Source organism: Chiloscyllium plagiosum, unplaced genomic scaffold, assembly GCF_037043375.1.
Source record: "Chiloscyllium plagiosum isolate Xiang-an unplaced genomic scaffold, Cpla_swu_hap1 HiC_scaffold_43, whole genome shotgun sequence".
Taxonomy (NCBI): Eukaryota; Metazoa; Chordata; class Chondrichthyes; order Orectolobiformes; family Hemiscylliidae; genus Chiloscyllium; species Chiloscyllium plagiosum.
In genome coordinates this window covers 25,687,560-25,702,024 of record NW_028270181.1, presented here as the reverse complement: position 1 = coordinate 25,702,024, position 14,465 = coordinate 25,687,560, and the positions used below count along the sequence as shown (strand labels likewise).

Sequence of the window (14,465 nt, the reverse complement as noted above, 5' to 3'; positions counted from 1 at the left end):
CCAGAACTGGAAGCAATGCTCCATGAGACCTAACTAGTAAGTTGCACAATAACCTCTTCGCTCTTGTGTGGAAACAACGTTTATCTTTCAACCAGCATCCCCAAAGTTAGCTCAGTGTTTGTGGGATATTACTGTGTGCAAACCATTCTGTGTCCTTCACTTGAATTTTGACTACTCTTCAAAAGTACCTCATTGACTGCAGTCCAAAACCAAAACCCTCAGTTGAGTGCTCCCCTGCCTTTCTACTCAGTGGGGCCATGGGAACATTTATACCCATCTGAGAGTAGACAGGGCCTTGGTTTAATATCCCATCCAAATGTCAGCACTGTTAATAATGCAGCATTGCCTCAGCACCGCACAAGCATCTGAAATAGGATTTATCGACACAACAGTGTAATCCACTGTGCTGCTACACAGCTAATTGGTCAAGGTTTGATTAAGTGCTAGATTAATTAACATTGGGATAGGAGGTAAGCACAGTGAATGAGTAAAATACACGCCAGCTGAAAGCTGCTGAGTGGGCACTGCAGAAATCCCAATGCAGCATTTTTCTGTGAACAAAGAGCTGGAATACTCTGGGATTTGCTGTCTGTATTGATACTGAAGGTTCATTCCAGAGACACTGGTGTATACTATGGGCTCCAGAGTCAGCAATAAAAAAACATGCATGAGCATTACAAACCAGCAAACTTGAAGTGGATTGCCTCACATTTGTCTGAAAACCTTGAGCATGGCAACATCAACAGCCTCAATCAGCTGAAACAGCACTCAGGGCAATTATAAAATGATGAATTGCTTCGAAAACCCATCGATTACTCGATGGGCAGGGGAGCACTCAACTGAGGCTTTTATTTTTGGATGCAATCAATGAGGTACTTTTGAAGCGTAGTCAAAATCCAAGTAAAGACAATAGTTTGATATTTTTGTCATAAAGTGAAGAAGATCGAGGAGGCTGTGAGCTGTTGTACATTCACATTTCCTCATTTTAATGGTTGCCTCTGTTTGTTAAAAAAAACTCTTAAGTCACTCTGTAATTCCAAACTTGTCCTGAGAGAACTGGCTTTGATTAAAATGTACCGAGCAAATTACTGCAGATGCTGAAATCTGCTGAAAGCAAAAAATGCTGGAGATGCTGCCTGGCTTACTGTGTTCTTCCAGCCTCCTGCCTTCAACTTTGGAAATCACAGCAGGTCAGACAGTATTCATGGACAGAGACCAAGCAAATGTTTCAAGTTTAGATGACTCTTCATCAGAACGTCATCATCATGCTGATGAAGAATCATCTAGACTCAAAACATTAGCTTTTTTAAGGTGTATTATTCCAAGAGTTATGGGCCTCACTGGAAAAGGCCGTATTTATTGTCCATTCCTAATTACCCTTAAACCGAGTAACTTCCTCGGCCAAACCACTGAGCCACCGGGGCTGCACGGTGGCTCAAGTGGCTAGCACTGCTGCCTCACAGCACCAGGTTCAATTCCAGCCTTGGGCAACTGTCTGTGTGGAGTTTGCAAATTCTCCCAGTGTTTGCATGGGTTTCCTCCCACAGTCCAAAGATGTGCAGGTTAGGTGAATTGGCCATGCTAAATTGCCCATAGTGCTAGTTGCATTAGTCAGAGGGAAATGGGTCGGGGTGGGTTACTCTTCGGAGGGTCAGTAAGGAATGGTTGTGTCAAAGGGCCTGTTTCCACACTGTAGGGAATCTAATCAATTCAGAGTTAATGCAATGAATCTGAAGTCACACGTAGGCCAGACCATAAAAGGACAGTAGATTTCCTTCCCTAAAATACATTAATGAACCAGATGGCTTTTAATGATAGTTTTTTGGTCACCATCACTGCAAGTCAAGCTTGAAATTCCAGATATTCTTTATTTCATCCAAATTTCTCAGCTGCTGAACTCCTATCTCCTCGATTATCAATCCCCAGCCACACCATCACTACATCATCATCATCTGCTCCCCTGCAGGTAAGTCATGCTTGGCAACTCTCCACTTCCTCAGCCAAGTAGCTCTTGCTTATGATGAGGTAGAGAATATCCACAGGCTACTTATAGAATCATAGAATCTCTACAGTGTGGAAGCAGACTATTCGGCCCACTGAGTCCATACCGACCCTCCAGAGAGCATCCCATCCAGAACCAACCTCCCCTACCCTATCCCTGCAATTCCCATGGCTAATCCAACTAGCCTGCCCATCCCTGGACACTATGGGACAACCTAGCATGGCCAATCCACCTAACCTGCACACCTTTGGCCAGTGAGAGGAAATCAGAGCAAACCCATGCAGACACAGGGAGAATGTGCAAAGTCTGCACAGGCAGTCGCCTGAGGATAGAATAGGTCCCTGGCACTGTGAGACAGTAGTGCTAACCACTGAGCCACTGTGCTACCCTGGAAATGATTCACATCTGTCTGCCAGCAAATCCTCATATCAATGCAGCTGACTAAAAACGGCAGGCACCAGATGAATGGGAACCCTAACCTTCATTTGCACCCTCCAAGAATGCAGCATTGCTGGATTTGCCGTCATTTGAGTTGTGTCAATATTACAATGTGTTCCAGTGTTACAATGGGTGATAGAGATGCCATGAGATTGTTTGAGGAAGTGGTGAGACAGTTCTGGAGTCCTAGCCAATTCTTCCTCCTGAAATAGCCTCAGCTACAGCAGAAAGGCTACTCATTGATGTTGTACATACTCCTTGATTACTGGCCCTGGCTACAAGTCTGAAATTCGAAGTAATTCATTATAAATGAAGGGTTTTGACCACCTCCAAAACCTTGCTGCGGAAATGCCAATCTCTCTCTCTCTCTCTCTCTCTGTCTGTCTTTGACTCTTTGTCTCTTTCATTAACCTTTCTCTTCCCCATTCACACAACTAAAACTGCACTGCTGTAGTGAACGAAGGCAGCTGACCATCACCTTCTCAAGGGCAGCTAGAGGTAGACAATTAATGCTGGCCCAGCACACACATCCCATACATATATATTAAAAGACACAGGCTTATACAATATCCAAAGATTATCCAGTGAAATGTACGCATCAGGACAGAGTGCTGAGTGCAGGATAATCACAATACAATAGCAAATCTGTGTTGATGCTGAGGCAGGATAATCAGAATGCTGGGGAACTGGGGGATGGTACACTGGCAGTGAAAGAGAGTGAGAGATAGAAAAATCTAATGAGTTATTCTTACTGCTCATGATGTCTCTGCCAGTCTGTTCTCTGCCACTTACAGTCCAGGAGGAAGTGCCTGTTGCTCCTCTGTATGAGTTTACAGTTCAGGCACTGGACGGAGCTCCTGTGTCTCTGCGACAGTATCAAGGGAAGATCCTGCTGGTTACCAACTTGGCCACATTCTGAGGGTCAACGATACCACAGGTAAAGAGCAGTTCTGTTGTTCAGTGTCAAAGATGATTGTGTGCCTCAATGGAATATTTTACCAGACTGTGTATCGTGTAGTGGTAATGTTACTGGTCTAGAAATCTAAAGGCCTATTAATGTGCGTTCAAGTCCCACATTTAAACTCAATTGATTTTTTTAAAACTCTGGAATTTAGAGCGAGCATCTGGGATGGTGATCATGATATTAAATGTCATAAAAACTTATCTGATTCACTAATTTCCCTTCGAGGAAGGCAATCGGCTGTCCTTACCTGGTCTGGCTTACATGCTGCTCCAGACCCAGATTAATGGCTGCAATTCTGATTCAGATAGGGAGACACATTGGGCTTAATGAGTTTCACTCTGAACTGCCTTCTGAACAAGTCACTCAGTTGTGAGGCCATCAGGAAAGAGCAAACACTAACACACCCACATCATAATGACATTTGGATTATGACAGAAAACAAATTCTGAGGTTATAGAGTCATAGAGATGTACAGCATGGAAACAGACCCTTCGGTCCAACCCATCGACACTGACCAGATATTCCAACCCAATCTAGTCCCACCTGCCAGCACCCGGCCAATATCCCTCCAAACCCTTCCTATTCATATACCCATCCAAATGCCTCTTAAATGTTGCAATTGTACCAGCCTCCATCACATCCTCTGGCAGCTCATTCCATACACGTACCACCCTCTGCGTGAAAAAGTTGCCCCTTAGGTCTCTTTTATATCTTTCCCCTCTCACCCTAAACCTATGCCCTCTAGTTCTGGACTCTCTGACCCCAGGGAAAAGATTTTGCCTATTTATCCTATCCACGCCCCTCATAATTTTGTAAACTTCTATAAGGTCACTCCTCAGCCTCCGACGCTCCAGGGAAAACAGCCCCAGCTTGTTCAGCCTCTCCCTGTAGCTCAGATCCTCCAACCCTGGCAACATCCTTGTAAGTCTTTCCTGAACCCTTTCAAGTTTCACAACATCTTTCCGATAGGAAGGAGACCAGAACTGCACACAATATTCCAACAGTGGCCTAACCAATGTCCTGTACAGCAGCAACATGACTTCCCAACTCCTGTACTCAATACTCTGACCAATAAAGGAAAGCATACCAAGCGTCTTCTTCACTATCCTATCTACCTGCGACTCCACCTTCAAGGAGCTATGATCCTGCACTCCAAGGTCTCTTTGTTCAGCAACACTCCCTAGGACCTTACCATTAAGTGTATAAGTCCTGCTAAGATTTGCTTTCCCAAAATGCAGGACCTTGCATTTATCTGAATTAAACTCCATCTGCCACTTCTCAGCCCATTGGCCCATCTGGTCCAGATTCTGTTGTAATCTGAGGAAACCCTCTTCGCTGTCCACTACACCCCCAATTTTGGTGTCATCTGCAAACTTACTAACTGTACCTCTTATACTCGCACCCAAACCATTTATGTAAATGACAAAAAGTAGAGGGCCCAGCACCGAACCTTGTGGAGCTCCACTGGTCACAGCCTCCAGTCTGAAAAACAACCCTCCACCACCACCCTCTGTCTTCTGCCTTTGAGGCAGTTCTGTATCCAAATGGCTAGTTCTCCCTGTATTCCATGAGATCTAACCTTGCTAATCAGTCTCCCATGGGGAACCTTGTCGAACGCCTTACTGAAGTCCATATAGATCACATCTACTGCTCTGCCCTCATCAATCTACTTTCTGACTTCTTCAAAAAACTCAATCAAGATTGTGAGGCATGATTTCCCACGCACAAAGCCATGTTGACTATCTCGATTCAGTCTTTGCCTTTCCAAATACATGTATATCCTGTCCCTCAGGATTCCCTCCAACAACTTGCCCACCACCGAGGTCAGGCTCACCGATCTATAGTTCCCTGGCTTGTCTTTACCACCCTTCTTAAACAGTGGCACCACGTTAGCCAACCTCCAGTCTTCCGGCACCTCACCTGTGACTATTGATGATACAAATATCTCAGCAAGAGGCCCAGCAATCACTTCTGTAGCTTCCCACAGAGTTCTCGGGTACACCTGATCAGGTCCTGTGGATTTATCCACCTTTAACTGTTTCAAGACATCCAGCACTTCCTCCTCTGTAATCTGGACATTTCCCTATAGTCTATATCTTCCATATCCTTTTCCACAGTAAATACTGATGCAAAAATATTCATTTAATATCTCCCTTTTTTCTGTGGCTCCACACAAAGGCCGTCTTGCTGATCTTTGAAGGGCCCTATTCTCTCCCTCGTTACCCTTTTGTCCTTAATATATTTGTAAAAACCCTTTGGATTCTCCTTGATTCTATTTGCCAAAGCTATCTCATGTCCCTGTTTTGCCCTCCTGATTTCCCTCTTAAGTATACTCCTATTTCCTTTATACTCTAAGGATTCACTCGATCTATCCTGTCTATACCTGACAAAAGCTTCCTTCTTTTTCTTAACCAAACCCTCAATTTCTTTAGTCATCCACCATTCCCTATACCTACCAGCCTTCCCTTTCATCCTGACAGGAATATACTTTCTCTGGATTCTTGTTTTCTCATTTCTGAAGACTTCCCATTTTCCAGCCGTCCCTTTACCTGCGAACATCTGCCTCCAATCAGCTTCCAAAAGTTCTTGCCTAATACCGTCAAAATTGGCTTTTCTCCAATTTAGATCTTCAACTTTTAGGTCTGGTCTATCCTTTTCCATCACAATTTTAAAATGAATAGAATTACGGTCTCTGGCCCCAAAGTGCTCCCCCACTGACAACTCAGTCACCTGCCCTGTCTTATTTCCCAAGAGTAGATCAAGGTTTGCACCTTCTCTAGTAGGTACATCCACATACTGAATCAGAAAGTTGTCTTGTACACGCTTAAGAAATTCTTCTCCATCTAAACCTTTAACACTATGGCAGTCCCAGTCAATGTTTGGAAAGTTAAAATCCCCTACCATAACCACCCTATTATTCTTACAGATAACTGAGATCTCCTTACAAGTTTGTTTCTCAATTTCCCTCTGACTATTGGGGGGTCTATAATACAATCCCAATAAAGTGATCATCCCTTTCTTATTTCTCAGTTCTACCCAAATAACTTCCCTGGATGTATTTCCAGGAATATCCTCCCTCAGCACAGCTGTAATTCTATCCCTTATCAAAAATGCCACTCCCCCTCGTCTCTCGCCTCCCTTTCTATCCTTCCTGTAGCATTTGTATCCTGGAACATTCAGTTGCCAGTCCTCCCCATCGCTGAGCCATGTTTCTGTAATTGCTATGATATCCCAGTCCCATGTTCCTAACCATGCCCTGGGTTCATCTATCTTCCCTGTTAGGCCCCTTGCATCGAAATAAATGCAGTTTAATTTATTAGTCCTACCTTGTCCCTGCCTGCCCTGACTGTATGACTCACTTCTGTTCTCAGCTGTACCCATCTCAGATCGATCTCTTTCTTCACTATCTCCCTGGGTCCCAACCCCCTACCTTACTAGTTTAAATCCTCCCAAGCAGTTCTAGCAAATTTCCCTGCCAGTATATTAGTCCCCTTCCAGTTTAGGTGCAATCCGTCTTTCTTGTACTGGTCACTTCTACCTCAAAAGAGATTCCAATGATCCAAAAATGTGAATCCTTCTCCCATACACCAGCTCCTCAGCCATGCATTCATCTGCTCTATCTCCTATTGCTGCCCTCACTAGCTCGTAGCACTGGGAGTAATCCAGATATTACTACCCTTGAGGATCTCCTTTTTAAATTTCTGCCTAACTCTCTGTAATCTCCCTTCAGAGTCTCAACCTTTTCCCTTTCTATGTCATTGGTTCCAATGTGGACAATGACCTCCTGCTGGCCCCTCTCCCCCGTGAGAACATTCTGCATCCTCTCTGAGACATCCTTGATCCTGGCACCAGGGAAACAACACACCATTCTGATTTTTCTCTGCTGGCCACAGAAACGTCTGTCTGTACCTCTGACTACAGAATCCCCTAACACAATTGATCTCTTGGAAGCCGACGTACCCCTTGTTGCATTAGAGCCAGTCTCCATACCAGAAACTAGGCTGTTCGTGCTACGTTTCCCTGAGAATCCATCACCCCCTATATTTTCCAACAAAGCATACCTGTTTGAAATGGGTATATCCACAAAAGACTCCTGCCCTAGGTGCCGACCTCTCTCACCCTTCCTGGAGTTAACCCATCTATGTGACTGTATCTGAGATTTTCCCCCTTCCAATTACTGCCATCCATCACATACTGTTGCTGTTGCAAATTCCTCATCGCGTCTGTCTGTCTCTCCAACCGATCCACTCGAACTGATAAGATTCGCATCCAACAGCATTTATGGCAGATATAATCTGCAGTAACCCTTAAACTCTCTTTAAACTCCCACATCTGACAAGAATTACATATCACTGCAAAGGCCATTTTTGCTCCTTCACCATCTACAGACCCAGAAAATAACACCGTCTTATTCCTCTACAAACACTGCCCCTGGTTAAATTAATAGCTATAGCTTATATTTTAAGTTTAATCAAGAGACTTATCTCCAAAAACATATAATCAAGAAAGAATCCACTATACTCACTACTGCAGCCTTTCTCTTGGACTTAAAACTTATCTGATTCTGTGCTGTGAACTTCGCCCAACAGTTCCTCCAAGATTAGTTGTGAATTTCACTGTTTGTTAATTTTCCCAGATGCAGTCCAATGTCCAGCGATACACGAATTCAAACAGCAAAGGCGGTAACTGTGCAGGTTTTCTTTCTCTCTCCCTCTCTCTCTCTCCTGCACTGTCCTCACCATGTGCTTCCTTTGTCTGCTCTTCTCCCTTTTAAACTGCTGTTGTTTTGACTTTTTTTTCCCAAAGTGCCAAAACATTGCAACAGCATATAAGGCAGTAATTACTGCTCCTGGAATTCGAGGAAATCACTTCCAGCACCTAAAATACCTCAAAAAAAGGAGCAGCTCTTACAGCCAGAAATTCTTCCTGTCCTCCATCTTGGATTACTCCAATTCTGATTACTTCTCAAATTCTGCATCAATATAAATTTTTATTTAACCTATTTTTCTAATCAACATGTTCAGAAATGTTATTAAATGTCTCTGGCATGAGTTGGACTGAACCTGAGCCTCCAGGTCCAGTTTTAGGGATATTACCACTGCGCCACAAAGCCCTTTCCGCTTTAATAGATCCAGCACAAAAAACGTTTTAACCTGTAAATCAACCTCTGGATGATGAATAGCCAGATTTCGGACAATTTTGGCTCAGCAATCATTTTGGTCTATTTCACCTAGATTGGGTTGATGCTCGTTAGGTTGGTTAGTTTAATTTGGTGATTGTTTTTGACCAGTGTGGACAAAGGGCCTTTTTCCATGCTGTAGATCTCGATGACCATAAGCTGCAGTTACCAGCCCCCTCATAATTGTCTTCTTGTTTTCTGTTCAACAGTTTCACAAACTGAACATTCTAATGGATAAACTTTCCCAATCCCCATTCACTGTTTTGGGTTTTCCCTGTAACCAGTTTGGACAACAGGATCCAGGTGAGAAGGAAACATCAAGTTCCGCAATTGTGGGGTGACCTGACAATATAAAGTCTTGTGAATTTGTTGGTAAATGGTCAATGACTTTGCCTCAATTTACTGGGTGACAGAGCTGCCAAAAAGGTTTCTGCCACTTGTGCCAAAGAAAAATGTCAAAGTGGCCGATGCCTGCAGCCATATTGTGACTGTTGACATAGGAAAATAGAATGGTAAATGTAAAACCACAACCAACAATCATAAGAACAAGCGATGAAGGTTCAGAACAGGGGATATACGTTGTTAGTGTAGTGGTTAATAAATTATGACACTCGAGTGCAGTACTGAGGGAGTGCTGCCTATAAAGATGAGGTTCAGATGAGATGTTAAACTGAAGTTCCATCAGTCTACTCAGGGGTGAATGTGAGAGATCCACAAAGAAGTGCAGAGAGTCATCCTTGGTATCCTGGGCAATATTTCTTTCAATCAACATCACGAGATTACCTGGTTGTCATCACATTGGGGCTTGTGGAATCTTCCCATGGATAAATGGCATTTTCAACAATTATTACTTTGGTTACACTTTGAGACATCCAGTAAAAAGTGCTATATAAATGCAAGTCTTTCTCCTTCTCCTCTACATTTCTTGACTAATAATCCATTGAATGATGGTCTTGGTGAATTGAGAAAATTTAATGAAATTTTAAACTAAACTGTTATCAATAACAGTGATCATGAAGCAGATTGTGGTAGAAATCCATGTGGCAGACTAATGTACATCAGGAGAAAGAAAAACCATTGTCCTCAGGCAGGTTACCTTTTTTTTGCAACTCCAGTCCTGTATCAAAAATGTTGACTCATAGCAACCCTCTGAAATGGTTTTAGAAAGCCATTGAGCTGTGTCAAAGCCACTTGCAATGGTGAAAATGTGTTGCTGGAAAAGCGCAGCAGGTCAGGCAGCGTCCAAGGAGCAGGAGAATCGACGTTTCAGGCATGAGCCCTTCTTCAGGAATGAGGAATGTGTGCCAAGCGGGCTAAGATAAAAGGTATGGAGGAGGGACTTGGGGGGGGGGGCGTTGGAAATGCGATAGGTGGAAGGAGGTTAAGGTGAGGGTGATAGGCCGGAGTGGGGGTGGAGGCGGAGAGGGAAGAAGATTGCAAGTTAGGAAGGTGGTGCTGAGTTCGAGGGTTGGGACTGAGACAAGGTGGGGGGAGGGGAAATGAGGAAACTGGAGAAATCTGAGTTCATCCCTTGAGGTTGGAGGGTTCCTAGGCGGAAGATGAGGCACTCTTCCTCCAACCGTCGTGTTGCTATGGTCTGGCGATGGAGGAGTCCACGGACCTGCATGTCCTTGGTGGAGTGGGAGGGGAATTGAAGTGTTGAGCCACGGGGTGGTTGGGTTGGTTGGTCCGGGTGTCCCAGAGGTGTTCTCTGAAACGTTCCGCAAGTAGGCGGCCTGTCTCCCCAATATAGAGGAGGCCACATCGGGTGCAGCGGATGCAGTAAATGAATGGGTGTGGAGGTGCAGGTGAATTTGTGGCGGATATGGAAGGATCCCTTGGGGCCTTGGAGGGAAGTAAGGGGGGAGGTGTGGGCGCAAGATTTGCATTTCTTGCGGTTGCAGGGGAAAGTGTCGGGAGTGGAGGTTGGGTTGGTGGGGGGTGTGGACCTGGCGAGGGAGTCACGGAGGGAGTGGTCTTTTCGGAACGCTGATAGGGGAGGGGAGGGAAATATATCCCTGGTGGTGGGGTCCGTTGGGGGGGGCGGAAATGATGACGGATGATACTGTAGGTACTGGTTGTCCTGGTTGCGTCCAAATTCTGTTGGTCTGAACGTAGTCCAGAGTCCGTGCGGGGTCAGTCGGTTCCGTAGGCAGGTGCTGAGGAAGGATATGTGGCTGTGGTAGTGAGTCTGTTTGAGAACGTGGCTGAAGAGCTTCTGGGCAGAGGAGATGACCTGGGGTGTGCAGTGAGAGAGGGACTTACTGAGCTCCTTGTAGAGGGAGGAAGAGAGCTTCTTCAAGGAAGGCATTCTTGCAAGAGGATTCGCAGTAGGTTAAAATCTTCTAGGAGAAAGTGAGGACTGGAGATCAGAGCTAAAAATGTGTTTGACCCCGCATGAACTCTGGACTACGTTCAGACCAACAAAATTTGGACCCAACCAGGACAACCAGTACCTCCAACTCCTCTGCCCAGAAGCTCTTCAGCCACGTTCTCAAACAGGCTCGCTACCACAGCCACATCTCCTTCCTCAGCACCTGCCTACGGAACCGACTGACCCCGCAAGGACTCTGGACTATATTGAGACCAATAAAATTTGGACCCAACCAGGACAACCAGTACCTACATCAACACATTTTTAGCTCTGATCTCCAGCATCTGCAGCCCTCACTTTCTCCTAGAAGATTTTAACCTACTGCGAATCCTCTTGCAAGAATGCTTTCCTTGAAGAAGCTCTCTTCCTCCCTCTACAAGGATTTCAGTGAGTCCTTCTCTCACTGCACACCCCAGGTCATCTCCTCTGCCCAGAAGCTCTTCAGCCACGTTCTCAAACAGACTCACTACCACAGCCACATCTCCTTCCTCAGCACCTGCCTACGGAACCGACTGACCGTGCACAGACTCTGGACTACGTTCAGACCAACAAAATTTGGACGCAACCAGGACAACCAGTACCTACAATATCATCCATCGTCATTTCCGCCACCTCCAAACGGACCCCACCACCAGGGATATATTTCCCTCCCCTCCCCTATCAGCGTTCCGAAAAGACCACTCCATCTGTGATTCCCTCGTCAGGTCCACACCCCCCACCAACCCAACCTCCACTCCCAGCACCTTCCCCTGCAACCGCAAGAAATGCAAAACTTGCGCCCACATCTCCCCCCTTACTTCCCTCCAAGGCCCCAATGGATCCTTCCATATCCGCCACAAATTCACCTGCACCACCACACACATCATTTACTGCATCCGCTGCACCCGATGTGGCCTCCTCTATATTGGGAAGCCAGGCCGCCTACTTGCGGAACGTTTCAGAGAACACCTCTGGGACACCCGGACCAACCAACCCAACCACCCCGTGGCTCAACACTTCAACTCCCCCTCCCACTCCACCAAGGACATGCAGGTCATTGGATTCCTCCATCGCCAGACCATAGCAACATGACGGCTGGAGGAAGAGCGCCTCATCTTCCACCTAGGAACACTCCAACCTCAAGGGATGAACTCAGATTTCTCCAGTTTCCTCATTTCCCCTCCCCCCACCTTGTCTCAGTCCCAACCCTCGAACTCAGCACCACCTTCCTAACCTGCAATCTTCTTCCTGACCTCTCCGCCCCCACCCCCACTCTGGCCTATCACCCTCACCTTAACCTCCTTCCACCTATCGCATTTCCAATGCCCCTCCCCCAAGTCCCTCCTCCATACCTTTTATCTTAGCCTGCTTGGCACACTTTCCTCATTCCTGAAGAAGGGCTCATGCCTGAAACGTCAATTCTCCTGCTCCTTGGATGCTGCCTGACCTGCTGCGCTTTTCCAGCAACACATTTTCAGCTCTGATCTCCAGCATCTGCAGTCCTCAGTTTCTCCACTTGCAATGGTGCAAGGAAGTGACCCAACTTCTTCCCAGGGCAGCTAACAAATGTCACCGTTGTCATTGATGGTCTCATCCAACAGAGAATTAATAAGCAACTGTGTGCTCTGCACAACATTTTCACATAATAATGACTTACCAGTATTGTAAATGTATTTAGCAAATACATTACACTCCATTGCTGGCTGCTTCTTACTGACAGCCTGAAACTGCCAACAGCCGTTTAATCTGCAATGTTTTTGAACCAAACAACAAGCTCACTTAACAATACGCCTTCCAGTCTTAAAGAGATACATCTCTATCTGAGCAGAATAATGCATTGTATACAACATAATTGGCATTACATTGAGCAGGCCCATGACAGGAATGACTCTGATGACCGGAATACTGCAGTGGCCAGCCTGATACCCAATGCCAGCCCCTCACAGCGACAGGGATCCAGGTTCGATTCCAGCCTCGGGCGACTGTGTGGAGTTTGCACATTCTCCTCATGTTTGCGTTGGTGTACTTTGAGTGCTCCGGTTTCCTCCCACAGTCCAAGGATGTGCAGATTAGGTGGATTGGCCATGCTAAATTGCCCATAGTGTCTAGGGATGTGCAGGTTAGGTACATTGTTCAGAGGAAATGTGGAGTAATAGGGTACGGGCATGGATCAGGGTGGGTTACTCTTCAGACAGTCAGTGTGGACTTGTTGGGCCAAATGGCCTGTTTCCACACTGTAGGGATTCTATGATAAACTGAAATTACAATTCAGATGGGAGCTCTGTCTTGTATTTTTAACAAGTACTGTTAACACATCACCTGATCAATCATTAAAAGCCTTTTGAGATGAGATGTTGCTGTGTCTATGTTAGACTCCGGGCTTAATGTTGTGCTAAACATGCCTTTTTAGAGAAAGACCACGAGACTCTGAATTTTCTCAAGTTTGTGCGTCCAGGAGGGGGCTTTGTTCCTAAATTTCCCATATTTGGCAAGATTGAGGTGAATGGCGAGAAAGAGCATCCTCTCTACACGTTTTTGAAGGTCAGTGTCATTGGGAAGTCACCCAATAAATTAGTAACGCTAATTATCATTGACCTTTCCATCTATATGTTATTTATACTCAGGGTCTTGTTGACATTCAGTGACTGTTATTAATGATCACCCTCAGCTGACTTGCTCTCTCCTTACATTAAAGCATGCATTAACAGTGGGCAGGATGTGAGTAGTTAGTCCATCAAGCCTGCCTCATGTTCATGTTGCCTGAAGAATTACAGAGATACTTCCTTCATCCCTGGAGTTCCCCCCACCCCGTCCAACTCCCTAAACTAAGAAGCCTTGATACAGAAGAAAAGAGAGAGACAGAAAAAAAGAGAGAGAGAGAGAGAGAAGCAATAAATTAGAAACAGAAAGCACAGTCCCATGCCGGAGTCTGATTTAACTATTGCCCTTTGACTGCTGACATTGGCTCTTGGTTAAGCAATGCCTCCGATTTAAAAGTCTCCTCCATGTTTTCAACCAGCTCCTTGCCTTTCCCCTCACTATCTTTGTTAACTCCTACTTGCACAATGCACCTTGATATCTGAACTCCTCTCATTCTGAACCTATTGGGAATTCCTGACTTTAGCTGCTGCACCACTAGTAGCCATACCTTCGACTGCCTACATCCTATGTTCGGAATTCTCTCTCTAAACCTCTTCCCCCGCACTGAAGATGCTTCTTAAAATCTACCTCCTGGACCAAGCTGTTAGCCACCCGCTCTAATGTTGCCTCATGGTTTGGTTTGCTCCATAATATTCTTGTTGAGAATGACCCTTAGATCACTAAAAGCTCTTTACAATCTCTTCTGGTCTTAATGATAAGTTTATGGCCATGTCCTTGCATTGTGTCTGAATGTCACTCCAAATGTGTATCTACTGAATGTCCATAAGACCATTAGAAATAGGAACAAGAGTAGGCCATTCAGCCCATCCAGCCACCCCCATCATTCAACAGGATCATGACTGATCTGACATTCCTCATGTCTCCTTTC

The 14,465-nt window shown here is 45.4% G+C and overlaps 1 protein-coding gene across 2 annotated transcripts in view; it reads left to right on the top strand.

Moving 5' to 3' along the window:
• The window catches only part of gpx9 (glutathione peroxidase 9), a 121,444-nt gene that overhangs the window by 101,665 nt on the left and 5,314 nt on the right, over nucleotides 1–14,465 (top strand). The window contains exons 1-3 of one of the 2 annotated variants that reach the window (XM_043678748.2): nucleotides 3,132–3,377; nucleotides 8,793–8,886; nucleotides 13,347–13,477. In XM_043678748.2, coding sequence (XP_043534683.1) covers nucleotides 8,814–8,886; nucleotides 13,347–13,477 — 204 coding nt within the window. In that variant the 5' untranslated portion in view covers nucleotides 3,132–3,377; nucleotides 8,793–8,813. Of the gene's footprint in view, nucleotides 1–3,131; nucleotides 3,378–8,792; nucleotides 8,887–13,346; nucleotides 13,478–14,465 lie in introns of those variants that run through there. The other variant, XM_087982486.1, reaches the window with a different exon arrangement.